The sequence below is a fragment of the Xiphophorus maculatus genome, chromosome 23, assembly GCF_002775205.1.
Source record: "Xiphophorus maculatus strain JP 163 A chromosome 23, X_maculatus-5.0-male, whole genome shotgun sequence".
Taxonomy (NCBI): Eukaryota; Metazoa; Chordata; class Actinopteri; order Cyprinodontiformes; family Poeciliidae; genus Xiphophorus; species Xiphophorus maculatus.
Window position 1 is genome coordinate 17693010 of NC_036465.1, and position 22995 is coordinate 17716004.

Here is a 22995-nt window from a genome sequence, read left to right on the forward strand (position 1 = left end):
AATTAACAAGTAAATCTGCAGAGCACAGTTGGTGAATCAAGTTGATATAATTACGGTAGTAAGTACATAATATAATTCTATTATGGCCTGATTTAAACTCTGGCAGTCTGTGTTGAATACCTTTATTATGAACTGCAGCTGTTAAAATAAAATTCAATCTTATCAGGAGAATGTTGTTGGATAACAGAATCATCAGACGTACACTCATGGTAAAAAAAAATCTGAAACATTAATGTCAACTTTTGTATAATTGTTTTAAGATGGGAATACTATTTTTTTGAAACTGAACCTGAACATTTTGTAGCTACTTTCCAAAAGTTAAGAGGGTGGTTCATATTGGTCAGATCAAAAACTGCATTTTTGTCACTCTATGATTTCTATTCATGCTCTTTATTCTGTTCAGTGGCCTGATTTGTCTCCCAGACCTCACGAGGCCTACAGCTGGTACAACTTGGATACGTTCACCACAAACACCAGAGATGCACATATGTGAGACAAATAGATAAGCTGGCATGCTTTATCTGTTCTTTTATGAACATATTTTTTTTGTTTAATTTCACTGAACTTTTGAGAAACAAGATTACCTAAAATATACTTTCAAAAGGTAAAAAGCTTTTCAAAGATATAAAAATATCACAATCACAGTTCTTTTCTTTACCTTGGGCAAAATTAAGACATAATCTGTCTGTCCTCTGTGGCACAACATACCCACATATATGTTGCAGAAGATAATCCGTTTCCTCTCAGGGTTTGGTAAACATACACCTTTTTTCACTGCAGTAGCAGAAGAATGTGGTGAAGGCGAGTGGTGATGAGAGGGGGTCGGTGGACGAGTGAAACGAGTGTGAGTTACCATGAGCTGACCAAGATCTCATCATTTCCTTTGTCACCTCTGCAGCCTTAGTTTCTGTTTCAACCCTAATTATTTGTGAGAGACATTTGACAGTTTTCAGAGTTGCATTTGGTCAGACTGAACGACCTGGCAGCTATTGTCAAGTCATGAATGTCATGGTTGGATTGTTGCTGACCCTACTCAGATTCACTCATGGTGAGTTCATGTTTTTTGGTTGTTTAATAAGCCCATTTAAAAATGTTGAATTTCAAATAGTCCATATACTTTCTTTATGACATTTAAATGAGCAGAAGTGAGTGAATAAGAGATAAGAATCCATTTTTTAAAAGTAAGTGTGATGCCATGTGGTTACTTTATGCCATGTGAGTTCTGACTGAGTTGTAGTTTATTCCATATTTGTTAAGAAGCGTACAGTTTACACTTAGGCCTTAATTTAAGTTCTCCTTACAACCAACACAGTAAGTCACTATGCTGAATAAACTATGAAATAAGTAAAGTAGGTAACATCATGAATTAGTGTCACATGAATGCTATGAAATCATGAAACAAATTTTAAATGGCAGGATGCAAAATCTTTTTCCTGAATTCATGTTGTGAATCTGAATGTACAATCGCGTTCAAAACCGCAGTAACTTAAATAACATGTGGTGTGGTGTAATTCTAGAGGTAATTCTCTGCAGCTAGACTTAAATTAACTTTATCAAATCAGTTCACCTCAAAAAGGAGACAACCAGAAGAGCCCTGAACATTTGGAAATGACTGAAAACAAGTGGATCAACCATTCTGCTCCTGTTTTAATCGCATGCAGTTTAGAAATAAAGTTTGGGAAAAAATGAAGTCACTCTATCTATTAGTTGTAGACCATAAAACACCAGTTAGCTTTAACAGGCAATTCATTAGCTGTTTTAAAAGATCACTGCATCTTACTCCGCACGCCACCTACTTACAAAAACACCCGTTTTATTTTTACGTTCAGTTTTAACCGTCCAGAAGTGAGCGAAGAATCTGGATAGCAAGGGAGATTTTTAGTAATGTTATTATTCAATTAATGCTATTATGTTTGAGTCACTGTTCTGCAGGTACAATACATAGTGTGTGAAAGAAAACGACTGATATGCAATAGTGTGAGGTGTTGTGGTCATTTTGCTACGAAAGAAAATATTTTTTTACCCTTTTTTCACATTTTTTTATTATTCTGTCATGCTTAGCAAAAGAAGACTGAGCAACAAAGCAGAAATATGACTGATAATAGGGCAGTGCATGAGGCTCCCCGATGTATAAGCAGCTGTCCAAGGTTGGATTCTTGAATAAAGGGCACTAAAGCGACCAAAACTTTAAAAACACGACCAGTTCTGTACTTGGTCAGTCATATTTTACTGTCTAATATTGCAGTGGGCTTTTTGTAAACCAGTAAATGAATTTACTTTGATGTTCACACGCAGCCTCCAAATAAGAGTAGACATTCAAAACCTCTTGAACAAACCAGTCCTATTAGCATTTAGTAATTAAGCAAACTCATGATTTTGTGTACTTATTTTAAATAACTGGACTCTGAAGGATTCTGTTTTTCTCAGAATCTACAGCTGCACAATTTCATGGTGACGGCAGGCAGGATGTAGCTCAGTGTTATTGCACTTTGGGAGGAAATGTGGTTGATCAACTGATTGGAAACCCCTCAGAAATACCTAGATATAAATAAAAAAATTTCTTAAAGGCAGAAAGAATAAGTATTTTTCATCTACTGTACATAGATTTCCATCCCCAATTTTGGTATATACTTTTTTTAAAAAAGAAACCTCATCAAGACTTACTATAGCTCCTACAACAGTACAACAAACACTTCAGATGTCTGATCAGGTCATTAGAGCACTAAGAAGGCAGTTTTATTCCAACATCTGCAGCATGAGGACAGGTATTGACTCTGTTTGATCTATTGCTTTGTTTTGAAACATTTTTCATTTTGTCTCAGAATCTGCAGCAGGAGGAACTCACTGTGATGGAAGACAGGATGGAGCTCGGTGTTTTGTAGCTGTGGGAGAAGCAGTGATCATCCAGCTGCTCAACAACGTGTCAGAAATACCTAAATATGAATGGAAAAATGAAAGAGCTGTAATTCTCAGAGGCAAAGGGTACAATTTCTCTCAAAATACCCTTCAGGACAGATTTCTTTTTATTCCCACCAATGGTACAGTTGCATTCAAGAACCTCAGGAGAACTGACAGTGGTGAATATACTTTGAATATCTTTGATTCAAATGGACGAAATATAGAAAGCCGAGCTCTTCAGATGATTGTTCAAGGTGAAGCTTTGTTTTTTTTTTGACTGATAAATAACTTTATTATAGTTCTACCCATAAAGAATCACTTCATAATTTCATTTTCCATTTTCAGCTCCTGTGTCTTCTGTCCATCTGATCACCGAGTGTTTGTCCCGGTTAGAGATGAAGGTGTCCTGTCTCTCTGAGGGAGGGGACAGTCCTCAGTACATTTGGACTCTGAATGGAGACAAACTGACAGACTCCGAACTTCTATCAGCAAATAATGAGAATAACATTATTATTCTGCGACACAGTGTCTCAGGAAGTCTGGCCTGCTCTGTCAGGAATCACATCAGCATTGGCTCCACAGAGCAGATCATCTCTGCATGTAAAGGTAGGAAGAACAAAAAACTACACGTTGACTTAAACACAGTTTACTTTTGTTTTTATAGATAAACATATTCCTTAAGAGCATGCTGGTTTTATTTGTCGTGTAGTTATTTTAAGATTGTTAAACCACAAAATTTCCTTAGCTGAATGATTCTTTAAATCTTTGGAATTGAAGTTATGAGGTAGTGAGAGATTTTAACTTAAAACACACTGTTGTTATGTTTACATGTATGTCAAATGACCAAACAAACAAAACACAATCATGATTTTCTGTCATATGCAACCATCAGCATTACAACTTTTATGTTCAGCTTCCATGTAAAATCAAACATCTTGAACAAGCATTTGATTTCATCAAATTACATCTCCAGCAATAATCAACTTAAAATAACTGAAGTAAACTTGTGATTTTTGATGCTGTGTAATGCAACAAACTTTGGGAACTTCAAGGATCATAGATATCTGCTTTGGGTTTTGACATCTGTTTCTCAGAGTTTACAGCGGGAGAAACTCGCTGTGACGCCAGAGAGGACAGAGTTCAGTGTTTTGGAGCTCTGGGAGGAACTGTGATCATCCGCCTGATGAACAACGCCTCAGAAATACCTAAACATGAATGGAAAAATAAGACATCCATAATCCTCAGAGGCGAAGGACATAAATTCTTTCAAAATGTCCTTCCGAACAGATTATTCTTTCTTTCCAGTAATGATACGATTAGCCTCACGAACCTCAGCAGGTCTGACAGTGGTGAATATAATCTGGAAATATTTGATTCTGAAGGACAGAAAACAGTGCAGACTCTTCAACTGCTGGTTCAAGGTAAAAACATTCTGACTGAAATCAACTTATCAATAGACTTTTTTTGTATGTATTCATATATACATGTACATACGTTCCACATGTTACTGCATCTACTGTTGTAGAAACAAACACACTGCAAGTTAAACACAGCTTATTGTGTTTAGGGCAACATTTAAAATGTTCTTCTGTTATAGAAAATGGTGGCTCATAAGAAATAAAAAAAATGCTATAAAAATATTTATGACAATGTTTTCTCATTCCAGCTCCTGTGTCATCTGTCCGGCTCGTCTCTGAGTGTTTGTCGCAGTTAGAGATGAAAGTGTCCTGTCTCTGTCAGAGAGGGGACAGTCCTCAGTACAGCTGGACTATGGATGGACACACACTGACCAGCTCTGAACTCCTCTATGTGCATAATGAGACGAACATTATAATTCTGAGAAAAAACATCTCAGGACGTCTGGTCTGCTCAGTCAGGAATCAAGTCAGCTACGCCTCTGAGGAAAAAACTCTATTTGTTTGCAAAGGTGGGAAAAAAATTTATCTTTGTAACCAGACCTCTAGGATTATGTGTCAAACTTTGTTTTTGACATTAGCAAGCGAGAACATGGTCATTTTATAATTGCTGCACACTTAATGATTAAGCAGTGTGGTTCTTTTATTTTCTGAACGCTGTTAACACAGACAGCGACAGTGAGCGCCTCCAATGACCCGCCGTTACCGCTGAGTCAGGAGAGCTCACCGTGCTCCATGTGCCAACTGGTGGCGAACTGCTGTAACTGCAGTTTAATACATCTCAGTTCAAGTAGGAGACGTGCAGCTTAAGAGTCTAGTCTTTAAAATAAAGTAAAAAAAAGGGAGGGAGGTGTAATAATGCCAATGTCCATTCTGTCACATAATCATTAATTAAAAATAAGAATCTCTGCAATTTGATTGCCAAGAGTGAATAGTTCTCCATAAATCGCAAATTCATAAAAATCACCAAGTTAATCTTCTGCAGTACAATGTGTCCAGAAATGTTAAAAACATCTATACTTGACTTTCTTGTTTTTGTTTCAATTTAACATCTGTTTCTTGTTCATCTACAGATGTCTCCTTGCTCGTACACAGTTTGCTGTTTGGTGTAACAATTCTTTCCTGTGGCGGGATCTGTCTCTATTTCAAACTGAAGGAGAGCAAATACAAGGACTTTGTCACTTACATCAGAAAAGAGAATCCAGATGACTTTAATGTAATTCAACAGTCTGATTTAATTAAGCATAAACACAAATAAATGTTTTTGTTCTCGTGAGTACATAAAAAACACTTGAGTTGAATTTTTAAAAAATATATGTAGATATTGTTTAACTGTTTTTAGTATTGAACAGAAACATTTAAAAAGTTTTCCTCAATGAGAAAAAAATACTGACACTGCTCAGAACTATAAGCAGAAAATAAGTCTCACATTTTATAAAACACAAAATACATATGAATCTATTTTAGACACGTTTAAGTCAGTCTGTTACTTCTAGGACTTTTCTAAGGACTGACCTTTCAACAAAAATAGAATCATAGTGAAGATGAAAATGAGAGTCCTTTAAAAGAAGCAAATAGAGGAAGAGAGCTCTCGACAGCAATCAGTTCAAACTCAACCAAGCAAAGCTTCATGTTGTGCTCTTTCTTCGTCTCCTTGTTTACCTACCATCCATCCATCCATTCATGCACCAATCCATCCATCCATCCATCCATCCATCCATGGTCTTTACCCACATATAATTGAGTTGCTGGAGGGCTGAGCGTAAGGCTGACTACGTCCTGGACAGATTGCCAGAGAGACACACATGAAGGACAATTCAGAGTCATTAATAAATCCAGCAGAAGTGTTTGAACTGTAGGATGTGTGGGGAGGCTGGAGTACCCAGAGAAAACCCACACATGCAACAGGACAACATGCAAACTGCCTGCAGAGAGACTCCAGACTGGCTTTGAATCTCATTGCTGCAAGGTGACAGTGATGCCAGCTCCTCCATTGTGCAGCCTGCTAATCATACAGCAATGAGACTGACTTGAGCATGTTGGCAGAAAAAACATATTTTCATCAGTTTGCTACAATAGCATGATCAGTATATTTTTAGACTTCCTCTGTTGTCTTCACTTCTCAGAAAGAAAGACATTGGGTGTTAAAAGAAAGTCTGCTTTTGTGTGAAATTGATTAAAATAATTTAGATGATGTTTACAGGTGATGACAAAATATTGTTTTATATGCAGCTAAAATGAACTTTTATGGGTTCGTTTGAAATTGTAAGAAGTTGCAATTTGTAAATGATCCTGCATTCGCTTACAACACTAATTTTGCATAAGGTCTGGGGTAACTGGGCTTTTCGCTGTTCAAACTATGTTAAGTGTTTAAGATGATGTGCCTGTAAGCAATCATAAAAAAATGTGAAAAGCTTGTTTTTTGTTTTGCATTACACTGTGAAATGTTGTCTTGGGGGGCAGCAGAATTGACTAAGCTGTCACCACTTCCTGTTTCACCTCTGCACAACTTCCTTTGCTCAGGCCGATCAGTGACAGGATGCATTTTAAGCTATTGAGCCGCACAATGGTTTCTGGTAGATGGTTTAAATTAACAGAAGCTGTGGTTGGGATACTGGTGGTGCTACTGGGAGCCTCCTGGGGTGAGTTAGAATTATTTTTCTTAAAGTTGATTAAAAAAAATTGCTCTAAATGACATGGCTGAAAAATTTTAAACAATATTAAAATAAACTGAATACAAAATGAGAATATTATACATTGAGAACTTAATAAACATCATTTACATTTTGCAAAATTTTATATAGGAACTGTAGAGTCACAGTTTTTCTGCTGTTCGACCAGCGCATGAACTTAGAGAATGGATGTGTAATTGGACCCGGACTCTGAAAGTAGTACGGCACTGATCTGTAGCATGACGACTGAGATTAAACTAAAGATATTTTAGCTTAAGCTCAATCATCAGAACAACATCACCACTGGGACCAAATGTGACCTTTTTCCAAATTGACCTCTATTTGATCTGTTTGATCAGAAACGTGCTATCTGCTAAACCTCACCATCAAGGTCTCCGCACAGTTAGGCAGCTCTACACTTTAGATCCAGAACCTCTGGGTTACACTTTTGACTGATTTAAAACAATGCATGAAGAAAAGATCGGCTCTTCGTCTGTGGGATTATTTTTTTGTAGCTGTAGAAAGAAAGGATGTTAGTGTTCAAAATTCTGATATCTACCAAGCTGACATGTATTTTTCAATTAACTACTGATCAATTACTGTTCATTAGGTTTGGAAAATCAGTTGCTGGTGAAATGAAATAAAAGAAAAAAATTTAAAACATGGCACATGCATGTAGAGAAAAAACTGAAAATTCACAAAGAAACTAGATTTTTTTTATTTTATTTCCCCTTCCATGTTTGTAAATCTTTGTTTCCTTTCTTCAGTCTCTTCTATCATCCATGTTGTTTCTATGTACATGTAAAACGTAGTGCTGGTCTTCAGTTTGACATTATTTCTCATGCAAAGGAAGAACATTTGACATCCAAATCTCAGTTTGGACGTCAATAAAAATCTTTAGATTCCATCTTGCATATTGTTAAACCATTGTAAAGTGAAGAACATTTTAAATTAAGAAATCCCACAACAATTTTAGCTTCAGACTCATAAAATATGAATTCTTTTATTGAATAATTATTCCAGCAGCACATCTGCTTAGTGAGCAATCATCCAATAGCCACTGAGAAAGACTCCTTTAAAGTTTCTGATTGGCTTTGGATTCCCTTTCAAATGGGCTTTATCTCATGGATACCAGGCATGGTGTAACTGGAATTACATGACATTTGAAACAAACGTATAATTTATTATTCAATGTATAACTACTGAGCATAATTTCTTGTGCTTTGTTTTTATTTGCTTTGTTGTTGTTTTTTTAATTTGCAGGTGCAGAAACTTACTGTGATTTCAGAAAAGATGGAGCTCAGTGTTTTGGATCTTTGGGGGGAACAGTCCTCTTCCAGCTGATGAATAACATTTCAGAAATACCTAAATATGAAATGAAACATAACACATCAAATATCTTGAGGGGCAAATTCAATCTTTCCATAGTAATTGGTCTTCAGAACAGATATAATTTCATTCCCAGTAATAGTACATTAAGCATAACAAGCCTCAGCAGAAATGACAGTGGTACTTATACTCTGGAAACCTTTGACTCAGATGGAAAGCTATTAGAAACGAAAACTCTTCAGTTGATTGTTGGAGGTAAATGATTTGTTTGTTCTACTGTCAGATTAAATTATTTTAACCAATCATATTTTATTGGCATTCATAACAAATGCTATATTTAATACTGATGTCATTTTTTCCCTTTTTGCTTTCATTAGAAATTATATAAAAAAGTTAATTGTGAAATGTTGCAGATCTGGATATCATGTATTTTCTTTGACTTAAACTAAAACTCCTCTATATCATTAAATAAAACAAATGTTTCTCTCTTAGCTCCTTTGTCCCCAGTCCACTTGGAGCATGAGTGTTTGTCCCAGGGACAGATAAATGTGTCTTGTCTCTCCGAGGAAGGGGACAGTCCTCTTCAGTACAGCTGGACTCTGAATGGACACTCACTGACAGACTCTGAGCTTTTCTCTGGAAATAATGGTACTAATATCATCGTTCTGAGACAGAATATCTCAGGACGTCTGGTCTGCTCAGTCAGGAACCAAGCCAGTTTCCTCTTCAGGGAAATACAAATATCTACATGTAGTGAGTTAGAATATATTGAATACATTTTGACCAATTTAAAACTAAAAAGATTGCACCCTTCATGATCTGCCTTTCTTTGCTCACAGGCTTTGTAAACTGTTCTGTGAATGGGACACAAATATCTTCCTGGATGTTTCAAGAAAATAACAGCCTATGTGTTGAACCAACAAGAGTCCCTTCACCAGATGCTCCTGATATTAATGTGATTGTGGGTAAGAAGTAACTTTAAATCAATAACTTAGTAGTAACACAACTTTGAATCAGACCTAGAGGATTGATCAATCTTGTACAGTACAGACATAAGTAAAAATTTACTCTAGTGCTGTGGGTTTATTAACGAGGGTTAAATTTTTTTTTATTTGTGTTCATTCATTTCCAATCATATTTTATTTTTGAACAGAACAATGGCCAATAGTAGCTGGTGCACTTGGAGCTTTGATAATTATTATAGTTGTAAGCTCTGCAATCATCTGTGTCAGGAAGAAGAAAAACAATAACAGAGGTAATTTCTTAGTGATAACATTGACCCTTAAACATTGAAACAAAACACATCCAGTTGATATCCTATGCTAATATTTTCCGTTCTTCTGTAGTGGAGGAAAATAATGGAGAACTGGCCAATGATAACGGGAGGACAAGAAGGCGAGAAGAGCAATCTATGGATGTCCAAGCAGAGTATGGCCAAGTGAGGAAGAAACCTCGGCATTCTGATGTTTTGTTATCAGATAACAATGATGTGTATGCAAACGTCCATAAGAAAACCTCAGCTAGATAAATTTATGTTGTCTGCATTATGCTGAATTCAAGAAAGAAGAGACAAATTCATAACCAAATAGCTTCATTTTTCCTTATTTGACACAAAGTTATATCCACGTGTCAAATAATTCAGTCTTTAGGATTTGTGACTTTAAACAGTCTTCAATTTTTTAAACAAGCTATGCGTCTGTGAACAGGTTTAAATCTACGGCCTCAAAAAGTTGATAAATGTTCTTTTATTGATGTTCTTTTCTTGTTTGTAATGACCGTACATGTTGATGAACTGTAAAGTTGAGTGTTTCATCAGTTACAAGTTGTAGTCAACTTGTACAATCCTGTTATATAGCTGTGATCACAGCAGCTTAATGTACTAAAATGAGCACAATGACAAGAAAGTGGTTTTTGTTCTCATGCCACAAACAGTATCATGTTTATTATTGAACTGGATGCTACTTTTCACCCACTTAGCTGTTCTGTTAGCTAACCTCAACATTGGCACAAAGCTGGTTAGAGGTGGTGACTCTGAACATGAACATATTATAAGATGGTAATGAACTGAATTAAAAGGACCAAAAACAATCAGAAGGTACAAAGAAAGATGGACAAACTATAAAGCAAGCAAAAAACAACAGTCCACTACAGCGCCAGTTATTATCAACATTTCAGCAAATACAAGCATTGATGAAATGAATATATTTTGTCTATGCAAATGTAATTGTTTTGAGCACCGCAGATGTCATTTTTTAATCGCTGTGCAGCAGCTTTTAATCTCCTCTTTACTAAGTGAAAACAACATTTTGTCCAGCAGGGGAGGCTGGACAAATGCTTGTTTTCCACCATCTAGACTCCATAATGTCTAATAAAACATGATATGATATGTTTGAGATTTTTAATAAGTCTTTAAAAACTATGCAAGCAATGGGACTACAAACATTAGTACAGACACAATACTTTGAAGAAGCATAAAACACACTCTTAAATGATGCTGATATCATTTTGTTCCTCTTCTTGCCATTTCTTTAACATGTGAACTGAGCTACTCTTGGAACACTTCCTGTCATTTTCTATCTCTTTCCTTTTTTGCGCAAGGCAGTGATCTTGTCAAAAAGGACCTTGACTTAACATTATTTCTAACCTGCAACAAAACATCCCCATCAATAGTCCTGATATTTTAGGAGTTCGATCTCATTTGGAACAGGAACCATTCCCAGCATAGGTTACCATGGTGACGGACCCAGTTAAAAGTGAACCAGCTGTGCGAGAACAAACTTAACCTGAAGTAACTTTGATAACACTGACTAATCCCACTTCCTTGTTCATGTGTATTATTTTATATTGCTATCATGTTTGAAATTAAAAAAAATAAAATAAATAATAGCTTCTAAGTGCATTTCTCTGTTTCTTTTATATGTTCAAAGCCACTAAATACTGATATGCAGTAGATAAAATGTTGAATAACTTCATATTATTTTATATGCTAAACTTGACTTTTTTTTTTACATTTAGTGCTGGGGTCAGCTACCTTTGCAGCACTAAGACCAGTTTTGTTAGTAGCGTGGCGAGACACAACTAAGGTCTTGTTTCATTTTCTAATCTAAAAAGTTATCAAGCAGTCATCACTTCCTTTTTCCACCAATGTAGACATAGTTTCTGTCTTTCCATTTATTAGTGAGCCAGACAGCTTACAGTTTCTAGTGCTGCATTTGTCTCACTATCATGAAAGGTGTTTTCGGACTCCTGGTGATGCTACTCAGAGTATCACAAGGTAAGTGGTTATTTTTAATTTTTAGAGCCATATTCTTTTAATATAACAAGGATTTTTGCTAAAAACACTGCTTTTAGTTAAAGCTACTAAAGGATGGGTAAAACAGACTTAACAACACTAAGTGTGATACTTAAAATGTTTTACAAAATGTTTGTTATTGAAACCACTTCCATAATTTATTATCAAAAAGCTCGAGAGTTTACACTTTTCTTGACTTTATCAGTAATTTAAGTGTTCATTAAATTACTCTTTTAATATATTTCTTGATTTAATCTGAATAGAAAAACATTGTTGATTAGATGAGAATGGGGAAGTAAAATAGTGTCAAGATAAAACTTTGCACCCAGCTTGGCGATATTTTGTACCACGTTTGACAACCATTGAATTGCTTATTTTCTTTTTAAAGAAAAGTGGTTTTGACATTTCTCTACAATACATGTTTGCTGTCAAATTGTTGAAAAGTCAATGCTCAGCTTTTATTGGGAAATCAGGCAATATATCACAGGTGCTCATTTTCCATTAAAACCCTGCCAATATTGGGCGTGCCGTGGTGGCGTAGTGGTTAGCGCAACCCATATTTGGAGGCCTTGAGTCCTCAACGCGGCCGTCGTGGGTTCGACTCCTGGACCTGGCGACATTTGCCGCATGTCTTCCCTCCTCTCCTTCCCCGTTCCTGTCAGCCTACTTTCGTAAAAGGGACACTAGAGCCCACAAAAAGACCCCCTGGAGGGGTAAAAAAAAACCCCTGCCAATACAGTTTATTATAATGGGGCAACTAATACAAAATAAAAAAATATATAAAACTATTTTGCTATTGACTTTTCTTTTCTTGAGCAGCAGTGGAAACTTTCTGTGATGGCAGACAGGATGGAGCTCTGTGTTACGGCGCTTTGGGCGGAAGTGTGGAACTCCAGCTGATGGACGGCGCCTCAGAAATACCCAGATACAAGTGGAGGAAGAAAGTATCAGCTACCAAAATCTACCAAATGATTCTTACAGGTCAAAAGAACAAGGTTGAAAAGAATACTTTGAGTAGCAGATCTGTTTTTTTTCCCAATAACGGAACTTTCAGGATCAATAACCTGAACAGCACTGACAGTGGTGAATACACACTTGAGTTTTTTGATTCAAATGAACATAAAAACCAAAGTCAGACTCTACAGTTGTTTATAGAAGGTAAATCTTTTTTTCATCTAAATCTTTCAGACTTTGAAAGATACTTTTTATCATTTCAACAGCTGTCTCTGTGTGTTTCTCTTAGCACCGGTGTCCTCTGTCCAGCTTGTCTCTGAGTGTTTGTCCCAAGGACTAATAAGGGCTTTCTGTCTTCCTGAGGGAGGGGACAGTCCTCAGTACAGCTGGACTCTGGATGGACATGCACTAACAGACTCTGAGCTCCTCTCTCGAGATAATGACACAAACTCAATACTCTTGAGACAAAATATCTATGGACGTCTGTCCTGCTCAGTCAGGAATCATATCAGTCATGTCTCCAGGGATCAAATTGTGTCTGTCTGTAAAGGTGAGATCATTTACTTTGACCAAAAATTTGTTTTATTGTCTTGTTAAATACAGTAGTTTACAAACTTAGAGCCACTAAACCCTTTGAACCATCATGCAACTATAAACTTGATTTAATGATGACCAATACAAATTGGAACATAATCCAGACTTGAAAGTTGATACTCATTGATGCTCTCCATTGACCTTGACTGAGCTTCAGCTTTAGTATTTTGCAAAAAGGAACATATATAATTTCCCCTGCAGTTTCCAATGTGTGAAGTTGACAGAGCAATACAACTGAGAAGCTCCAGCTACAACTCGAGTTAAAGATGGCTGCATTTTGACTCAGGGAGACTCAATACAAATGTATACCACACAAACTGTGAAAACCGTTTGTCATTTTTCTCTTTAAATTTATGCACTACTTTGTGTTGGTCTGTTACTCGGTATTCTGATGAAATGCATCTAAGTATAAGGTTGTGATGTAACAAAATGGAAAACATCAAAGTAGAACAAAAAATTTCTAAGGTGCAAAGTTACCAAATCTTCATGATTGTAAAGCTCAGACTGTATTAGTAACGTTCACATATACGATTTATAAGTAATAAGTAATATTTTTGCTTCACGACTGAGACAAGATTAACCTCCAAGATAAAACAGTTTATTTTAAAATAGTATGTCTTTAGTTTTCATATGTAATTCCTTTTAGTTCTGCGCAAATGTTAGTTTTTCTGTCGCATTTAATATTAAAAACTGGTCATGTTTTCATATGAAGATGCATATAAAACCTATGAATTGAGGAGGTTTTCTGTTAAGAACAACCAAACTTTAATTGCAAATTATAGTTGAACTGATAAAATAAACAATCATTTAAAAATGAACAAAAACTAAACAATTATAAAGGCCTGTAAACAAATGGAAAAAATATTTGCAGGAACTGCAGCACTGTCATGAGTTTAGTGTGGGTGGACTTCGAAAAATGACTCTCATCTACTTTTTTTTAATTTTGCAGAAATGAAAACTTACTGCGATGGCAGACAGAATGGAACTCAGTGTTATAGACCTCTGGGGGCAACTGTGGTTCTCCATCTGATGGACAGCTTATTAGAAATACCTAAATATGAATGGAGACGTCAAAGCTCAACAATCTTTAAGGGCAGAACGAATACAATTTTTCCACATCCCCTCCAGAGCAGATATCTCTTAATGCCGAGTAATGGTACATTTACTATACAGAACCTTATGAAGGCTGACAGTGGTAAATATACTCTGGAAACCTTTAACTCAGATGGACAGAAAACAGGGCAGCATACTCTCCAGCTGACTGTTCAAGGTGAATTTCCTTTCCTTTCTGATAATGTTATGGTAATGTGTCATATCTCTGACCCTGATCTTTATGCATTTTCTGTTTATTATTGCAAACTTTGAAAAGAGGAGACCAAAGGTGTGTTCATTTTACTACCATTTCACACTTTATTGTCTCTCCTTCAGCTCCTGTGTCCTCTGTCCAGCTGGTTACCGAGTGTCTGTCCAAGTTAGAGCTGAAGGTGTCCTGTCTCATAGCGGAAGGGGACAGTCCTCAGTACAGCTGGACTCTGGATGGAAACACTTTGACAGATTCTGAGCTCATTTCTGGAAACAATGAGACGAACATCATCGTTCTGAGACAAAATGTCTCAGGACGTCTCCTCTGCTCAGTTAGGAATCACATCAGTCGTGTCTCCAAAGGAGAATTAATTTTTCCGTGTAAAGGTGAGAATAAAATTGTCCCAATGCTTCTTTTAAATCTTTAGCTTTTTAGGTTGCTTAGAAAAGGATTTCATTAAAAATATTTTTTACATGAACATATCTTATGACATTTTAAGAGGATTGATTGAACCAGCACAGCAATTTTACCCAGAGTGATACATTGCACTGCACTTTGTACACCAAGACTTCTGCCATATATTTAGTACATAATTACAGTATTGTATTTTCACTGTACTGTATCGAACATAACTCTCGGCTCTTGTTTCTCATGTCTGAACAGACGCTTCTCAGCTCGTATGTGGTTTGATGTTTGCTGCAGCCATTCTTTCATGTGGTGGGATTGGCCTCTATTTCAAATGGAAGGAGACAAAATATAAGAAAATGCTCATCACACCACAAATAAAAGAGAATCCAGAGGACTTTCAAATTATTGAACAAAGTAATTTGGCTGATGTTTAAGTACTAACCTTTGTAGGTGTCCTCTGTTAACATGTGACGAGTTTAGCAGCTCAGTTCAAATGTGGAAAAAAAAAAAAAGTCAGAATAAGAATAACTGCTCTATTTTAACATCTTTAACGTATCTGTCCTGACATTTAACATAAAAAAAATGTAAACTGGACCTAATACAAATATGTATTATTACTCATGTTTCTTCACATTTGAGTTTGTTCAACTGAACTGTATTATTCAATTTATATTTTTGAAAGATGTTTTCTTGATAGACAGTAATTCATAGTTCAGAGGCATTGATAAGATTTGCACTTTGAATTTATGCATATTTTTTCAACTTTAGAAAGCTTTCTATGTATCTGTTCAGCAGTGTAACTAATACTTAAGTAATAAACAACTAAGGATTTATTGCCTGTTTGTCATTTGTTTACAGTTTTCAGTTGTGTAAGTATAGTGAAGGGCAAACTGGTTCTTACATAAACACTGACTGAAAAATGAGAATGTATTCCTGTGTAGTACGTCTGCAAAGAATGGTGATTTATTAATAGAGTATGCAAAATTATTAGAAAATGAAGATTTATGGGATATCAAGTCCTGTTATGTTTTGGAAGTCTCTATGTGGCTGTCGTGTTTATTTTGAATAATGAATATTGGTATCAAGGTTGTTGAATTTACGTTATTCTGCTGCATCACAACTACAATTGTTTTTATTTCAAGTTTAGGGACCAAGGAGCCATCTGGAGTAAAATCCCAGAGCTCTGAGGCCCATCTAGTGGAAAAGCAAAGGCAAATTACTAAGGAAGTAGTTCAAGCTGTCTACATGCTTTTCAGTTTTAGGTATTCAGTATGCGTAGGCAAGTGACTATCAATGCACACACCAAAGCCTAGCATGAGATCAAGTAATGTTAAAACTGAGTCATTGCTGCAGATTTTAATTCACTTTAGTCACTTCCTTAGCAGTGGAATGGACATGTGACATATAGTATATGGTGTTTGAAACCTGCTACAATGTTTTACTATGTAGCCAGAAATCTGTGGCAATCAGGCTTAGCTGATGATCAAACTTTGTATGGAACAGGGTTAAATGTGTAGTGAGTCTCTGCTGGAGAATTATTTATGAGTAGCATTGACAAATGTTTCAGTTGCTGTGGTTACTCACTTCTTTCTTATTTGACCAGTTGCACAGGTGATTCATGTGATACAGATACAGGTGAAGAACCTTCAAACATAAAACACAGGTGGGTTAATTTACATGCATTGCTACAAAAAGGGTAAGCATTTCAAAAAAGCCAACATTAGCATATTTAATTTAGGTTAACGGTGAGTATAATTCTAATGGATATTAAACAATATTGATAGGTGAAAAGTATAATTCTAATAGCCTATGAGTATTTTCATACCATGAATGTATATTATATAGTAGCACAAATAAGGTTTATCTAAACCATTTCAATAATAGTTTTTACCCAATTTTATATACTGATCAATTTTAATCAAGGTTCAAAAAAGAGATTGAGTTACTGTTCTTACTTTAAATGCAAAATTGTAGAGAATACAAACAGTTAAGAAGATAGGCTTCCTCAAAGCAGCAGATGCAGAAAAAAGGCTAATTTCTAAATATGTTGCTGTTTTACGACACTCCTCCCCATCAGCTGCTTCATCATCAGCTGCTTCGTCATCAGCTTCATTATCAGTAACAGCAGCTTCTCAGCCTGTGACTCAAGGTACATGGATACTTTATGATCCTAAAAAAACACTCACGAAACACTAAGGACAAGCCAAGTCAATTTACTTATCACTCATGTTTAAAAAGGACAACAGTAGACCCTGAGTCAGTTCATTTAAAATGAACAATTCATCTTAAGATTATTTCTAGAATGCACAGGCAGCCGTTCAAAGAGGCCAGTAAAATAATTACACAAAGAATGTAGAACTTGAGAAGGAATTACAAATGTAACAAAAACAAAAATCAACAAAAAATGAGTGAAATACAAAATAAAAATGTCGGGAATAGTGACAGGAAGTTAAATTCATCTTATAAGCTTTCTTACTTTTCCAGCTACAATCATCCAAAACACCTGCTTTATTAAAATGTCCCTTTTCATGAAGTTGGTAATATTTGTGGGTTTGATTCTGTTTTAAGCATTTTAGTCCAGCCATTTTTGCTTTTTTAGTCCTGATCTCATACAGCTGGTTGTGTAAGATTTCTGTCAGTTTCCCTTAAGTAACTTCTTCATGTGATGATATGTTCACTTCCCTTTTCGCCTTTTTGTAGTGGGAATATTAAACTTTTCTTCTGATTGTTCATCTGATTCTGATTGATTATGGTCACCAGAGCATGATCAATCTGACAGCTGCTGTTAAAACAGATGTAAAAGGACATGGCAGCCGGTGTTGGACTGCTGCTTCTGCTCATAGGAGTATCTTATGGTGAGTTGTTATTATTACATGTGGAATAAAAATGTTTTCCGCATTTCTGAAATGCGGAAAACATTTTAGAAATGTTTTCTAAAATGTAAACATGCAAAAAACAGATGCAATGTTTTTTGCATCTGGTGACCTTAATTAAAACTAAGCCTAATTTTACATTTGTCAGTGTTCAAGTGTTATGCTGTCTGTGGCTTTTGTTTTTATTGAAAGGAGTAAAGTTCTGATCCGACTATGTCCTTCCAGTTTTACTTTTTCTTTTCTTCTTCATTCCTCCTTTTTTTATTAAAAACTTTAAATATATATTTTTCTACAGAACAATCTTGAGCTGTAAAAACAACTTTTTAAAGTTCTTGAAATGATTTGAAAAACAAGAGTCTTCATAGTACATCATACTGAACCACAGAGGTGTAACTTTAACTCAGAAAAGCAGGTTTTTCACTGTCCAGTTCAAAAAGTTATAGATAAACTTATTGTTTTACAACCTCATCAAAATGTGACATAGATGTGAATTTTATTTGCTCCAATAATTATGACGAAAACTTTAAACTAAAATTGATTTCATTGATAATTTCTAAGAGTTTTTGAATATAACCAGGGAGTTGTGTTGAGATATAGACAATAAAACTTTTTAAAGAGATCAATAGTCACTATTGTGTGATTTTCATGTTTATTAAAATCACACAATAATGCAATTTTGTGTTATGTGTTTTTATGCAGTAGTGTTCTTGTTGAAATAGCACAATAGTGTTAAATGTACCCAGATTTTAATGTCTGGGTACAAGTAATTTATCAGTAATTAGTTGGTAACAATGTTCTAGATATTTTGAACAAAGTTACAACATTTCTGTCAGGTGGAACGGACCAGAACTCCACAAAACTAGCAAGTTATACAGTTTAAAAGACAATTATCCCTGACACTGTGCAAATGTATGTAAACTTCTAAATTCAAAGAAATGTACAAAAAATATTTAAAAAAAAAAAACAAAAAACAAAACGATTTTCACTAATTTGACAGGCATTTAGTATACAGAAATAAGTTTGGTAATTTTGGTCTAATTTTACTTCAGACAGTGAACTTTTTCTATATATCTCTGTATTCGGTGTATGTAACCTTCTGGTTTCAACTGTATTATAAAACTACATCAACTTTGTGGCAGTAAGTCTGAAAATCTTCAACAACAAAGCTTGTGTGTTTTGTGGCTTGTAAGAGTGAAATGAAATGAAGGCTTTAACTAAGTTTTTGCGCAGTAGTTTTTAATTTAAACAATTGTGTTATTTGAAATCTTTTTTGAAAAAGCACAAATATATTTTGTTTAAAATGCATTCAACTTTTTCATTATTCTATTATTCAGGTCATAAAACTTTCTGTGATGGCAGACACGAGGGAGCTCAATGTTCTCAACCCTGGGGAGCAACTGTGTTTGTTCACCTGATGGTTGAGGCCTCAGAAAACATAAAATTCCAGTGGACAAAGGAAGCAACAACAATACTAAATTGGAGAAACAGTAGACTCGTGACGAACACATTAGAGAGCAGATCTGAATTTATCTCCAACAATGGGACATTTAGGATCAGCAGCCTTAGGGGCAGTGATAGTGGTGAATACACACTTACATTTTTTGGTTCTGATGGAAAAGCAACAGGAAATCGGACTCTGCATTTGTACATTGAAGGTAAAGTCTGCTATACAAATTCAAATTGGTAAATTCACACAAACTGAATTGGTAAACTCTTGATAATCTGCATATTTAAAATTATTTGTATAATTCTTCCATTCGTGACTTATGTGGAAATAAAAACAACTGCACCTGTTGATGTCTGGCATTGCAGCAGAACTGTCTGGCGCTTTCTTATTATTTTTCCACTCCACTAACTTCCTTTGTATTTGAAACAGGCCGGTCCCCAATAAGAGTTGGAGCAATCTCTGCTCTGCTTTTGTTTTCTATCCATGTCGTTGTCTGTGCAATCGTCATCTGTGTTCAGAGGAAAAGGCAAAAAAGAAAAGGTACTAATTAATGCTTATTTACAGCTATTGCAATGTACACGTTTATATCTTATAGAAGAGCAATTGTCAAAAGTCTAGTTAGAAGAATGTTTGGCAAAATATGTTAATCACTGTTGAGTGACTAAATCTTGCTTTTCTACAGGAGAAGAACTCCCTGCTGACTTGACCTACGTTGATGTCAGAGTGGTGCAACAGCGAGAGAGGAAGTCAGTGAGTCAAAAAGTAGAGGAAGAGGTGGAGTACAGCCAAATAAAGATAGCAGGATGATTCTAATCAAATTCGACAGAAGAAATGACACTATATGAAAATTAAATGAACTGTTGTCTGCTTTGGTGACGACTGCAGCACTCATTGCAGATCCACAGAAAAGATGACGATGCGGACTCCTAAAGACGTTTAACTCTTCTTTAATCATTGTAACTTTTAACAATGCAAAAACAACTGCTTGTTTATTTTAATTGTAATATTTGTTCATGACTGTAATGTTAAATTTGATAAGGAAGTCTTGACAAATTGGCAACCACTCAACCCATTAAATTACAAAAAAAGTTAAGAGACAAATGTGCTGGAGTCCAAAGAAAAACATGTTATGTTTTCCGGAGCAACTCCTTACAGCCTACGCAAGTGAAAAACAAAATAAAAGTTGTTAATGGTGAAACTAACAAATGCCTTGTACTTTAAAAAAAATCACCTTAACCTTTTAATGATGTTGGGGCAACTGCATACATTTTCCGTATCAAAATTCATAGTATCGTATCACTGGTCAATGATTAAACAAAACTGAATATTTGAACAAAATCCAAAAGCAGTGAAGGTTCAGAAAGTGAAGAAAACAAATGACATCTTACAGAAAGTGGTAGTAAGAGAGGCAGGTTGCACCGCAGGAGAAACTGACTTAATGAACTGGGAGGTGGATGATTAGTGATGTGATAAAGAGATGAACGACTACTGATGACTTTCTGCTGTGAGGGAGGATCAATGACTAATTAATAAAGAGACATAAGGAGTTTCAGTGACTACACAGTTAGATGGATGTACATTTTTAACTCAATTTGCAGTAATGCTAATCTTTCCAATTTAGGATAATGGATTGGCTCTGCTGTGTGAGATGTTCAACATTTTGGACTTTCTCCACAACTTGACTTGACCTGTTTGCTGTCTGTTGGTCTTCATGATGGCGTTTGCTCTCTAATAGAACAGCACTATACCTACTGAGATTAATTCATGCACTGCACACTCTATTCAACCAACAAGCAATTATTTCAGGTAATCTTGAATGCCCTGGAATTAAAAAAAACTTTCAGAGAATAGGCGTCTAAATAGAAATACATACATTAATTTTCACTATTTTAATTTAAAAAAATCATACAATTAAACTCGTAGTTATTAATACCCATGACCAAAAGATTTTAAAAAAAATTATAATTGCATTCAACTATGAAGTTTGTTTCTGACAAAAGGTCAAACTTTGCACTACTTAAAACAGCACAATGTAAAAACCTGTTTTAGAAAATAATGTGTTCTTGACTTTCCTGTCAAAAATGATCTACAGCCTTCGCAATAATCTTGGGATAAATATTTTAATTTGGTTATTTGCCTTTAGTGATGAGCTCTAGAGTTTTTGTTCAAAAGACCTCCTTTCCATCACCCTAACCTTGATCTCACTCCACAGAAAAAAAAAGAACATGTTGAAAACAAATTAAAGATTTAATTAATTGAAGTTGCTAGGGCTTAACTGTATAGATCAGGGGTGGGCAATCCTGGTCCTCGAGGGCCAGTGTCCTGCACCTCTTGCATGTCTCCCTATTCCAACACACTTTAATCCAGGGGTCTCAAACTCCAGGCCTCGAGGGCCGCAGTCCTGCAGTTTTTAGATGTGCCACAGGTACAAAGCACTGGAATGAAATGACTTAATGACCTCCTCCTTGTGTAGATCAGTTTTCCAGAGCCTTAATGACCTAATTATTCTGTTCAGGTGTGGTGAGGCAGAGGCAGATCTAAAAGTTGCAGGACTACGGCCCTCGAGGACTGGAGTTTGAGACCCCTGCTTTAATCCAACAGCTGAATCACCTCCTAAGTGCAGTCAAGTTCTCCAGAGTCCTGCTAATGACCTCATTATTTGACTCAGGTGTGTTGAAGTAGAGCTACATCTAAACGTTGCAGGAAACCGGCCCTCGAGCCCTGGAGTTGCCCACCCCTGGTATAGATTTTTTCTTCCTGTTCCCAAATGTACTTTACTTTGTTCTGGTCTATAAATTAGAAACATTTAACTACATAATTTGCCGTTAGAAAAAGAGACAAATTGTGGGAAGGCTTGTCCAAGACACTGTAAAGATCAACATGCTGAATCTGACTTGAAACAATGTCAAGAATGAAATGTACTTTAGTCAGGATAGAAAATATGTTATATCAATCAGACAAGTCAGCACCACTGAGATTGGAAGACAGTTCAGCAAAGTATTCCAGCAGTTTACTTGTTTTAATATAATGAATTAATGTATCACATTATAAAAAAATTATATCCATGAAATAGTTTTTCTCTGCAAAGTAGAAGAAAACTAAAATCAGACCTAAGAAACAATACCTTTTGTCTAACAGCAGAGGGAAACCTAACAATAACTAGCCTAAGTACTTGCATGTTTTGCTGGCAGTTTCATTTTATACATTGCTCATCTCAACATATTTGTAAACCATCAATTTAAATGTGCGAAAACCTTATTTCAGTAAAAATGAAAAAGGTACAAAACATTACAAAAGTAACTTTATACCAACCCAAACATCTAACCGGGCTGTTACTCACAGACTTGATTATCATAGCTCTTGCATGATTGGTCGCTTCATAGGGTATTTTTCATAGTTAGACACAAAGTGAGATTTGAGAGAGAAGTTCTTGTTGGGGTTAAGAAAAGAAAATAGTTGGTTAGACCCAAAGAAAACGATGGTATTCAGTGCAAATCTCAGAGTTTTCTCTCTCTCTCTCGCTCACTTCCTGTTCCCATTTATTTGCCGGGAAGGGAACTGTGCCAGCAGACTGGCTCTGGGATACATCCTGGACAGGATGCCTGTCCAGCATACATCCTGGACAGGCAAGAGGCACAAGACAAAAAACAGGAACAAAGACGCTCACACCCAAATGCTCTCACAAAGCTTTTTTTATAGCAGCTCTAAAGTATTATGATTCTGTTTTTATTTATGTTGTTTCTGTCAAAGGTTTACACCTTTTATACAGAGCAGAACATAGCTCCGTTAGATGTATTAGTAAAACTTCCC

The 22995-nt window shown here is 35.7% G+C and overlaps 4 protein-coding genes across 5 annotated transcripts; all 4 read left to right on the plus strand.

Moving 5' to 3' along the window:
- Positions 1 to 4016: 4016 nt before the first annotated feature.
- Positions 4017 to 5571, plus strand: LOC111607155 (hemicentin-2-like). Its single transcript, XM_023329074.1, has 3 exons — positions 4017 to 4319; positions 4565 to 4825; positions 5387 to 5571. Exons 1-3 carry the CDS (start codon positions 4082 to 4084, stop codon positions 5569 to 5571), a joined length of 684 nt encoding a protein of 227 aa, XP_023184842.1. The 5' UTR covers positions 4017 to 4081.
- A 1288-nt stretch (positions 5572 to 6859) lies between these two features.
- On the plus strand, positions 6860 to 11158 carry LOC111606920. Of its 2 annotated transcripts, none has more exons than XM_023328369.1 (6): positions 6860 to 6955; positions 8249 to 8569; positions 8807 to 9067; positions 9154 to 9279; positions 9468 to 9569; positions 9661 to 11158. In XM_023328369.1, exons 1-6 carry the CDS (start codon positions 6880 to 6882, stop codon positions 9840 to 9842), a joined length of 1068 nt encoding a protein of 355 aa, XP_023184137.1. In that variant the 5' UTR covers positions 6860 to 6879; the 3' UTR covers positions 9843 to 11158. The 2 variants fall into 2 exon arrangements, with proteins under 2 accessions (XP_023184137.1, XP_023184138.1); XM_023328370.1 differs by having other exon boundaries at positions 9547 to 9569.
- A 341-nt stretch (positions 11159 to 11499) lies between these two features.
- On the plus strand, positions 11500 to 15322 carry LOC111606928 (hemicentin-1-like). Its single transcript, XM_023328388.1, has 6 exons — positions 11500 to 11588; positions 12426 to 12764; positions 12850 to 13110; positions 14104 to 14424; positions 14583 to 14843; positions 15121 to 15322. Exons 1-6 carry the CDS (start codon positions 11540 to 11542, stop codon positions 15297 to 15299), a joined length of 1410 nt encoding a protein of 469 aa, XP_023184156.1. The 5' UTR covers positions 11500 to 11539; the 3' UTR covers positions 15300 to 15322.
- A 2202-nt stretch (positions 15323 to 17524) lies between these two features.
- On the plus strand, positions 17525 to 21604 carry LOC111606902. Its single transcript, XM_023328326.1, has 4 exons — positions 17525 to 17720; positions 19073 to 19393; positions 19615 to 19725; positions 19868 to 21604. Exons 1-4 carry the CDS (start codon positions 17672 to 17674, stop codon positions 19990 to 19992), a joined length of 606 nt encoding a protein of 201 aa, XP_023184094.1. The 5' UTR covers positions 17525 to 17671; the 3' UTR covers positions 19993 to 21604.
- Positions 21605 to 22995: the final 1391 nt, after the last annotated feature.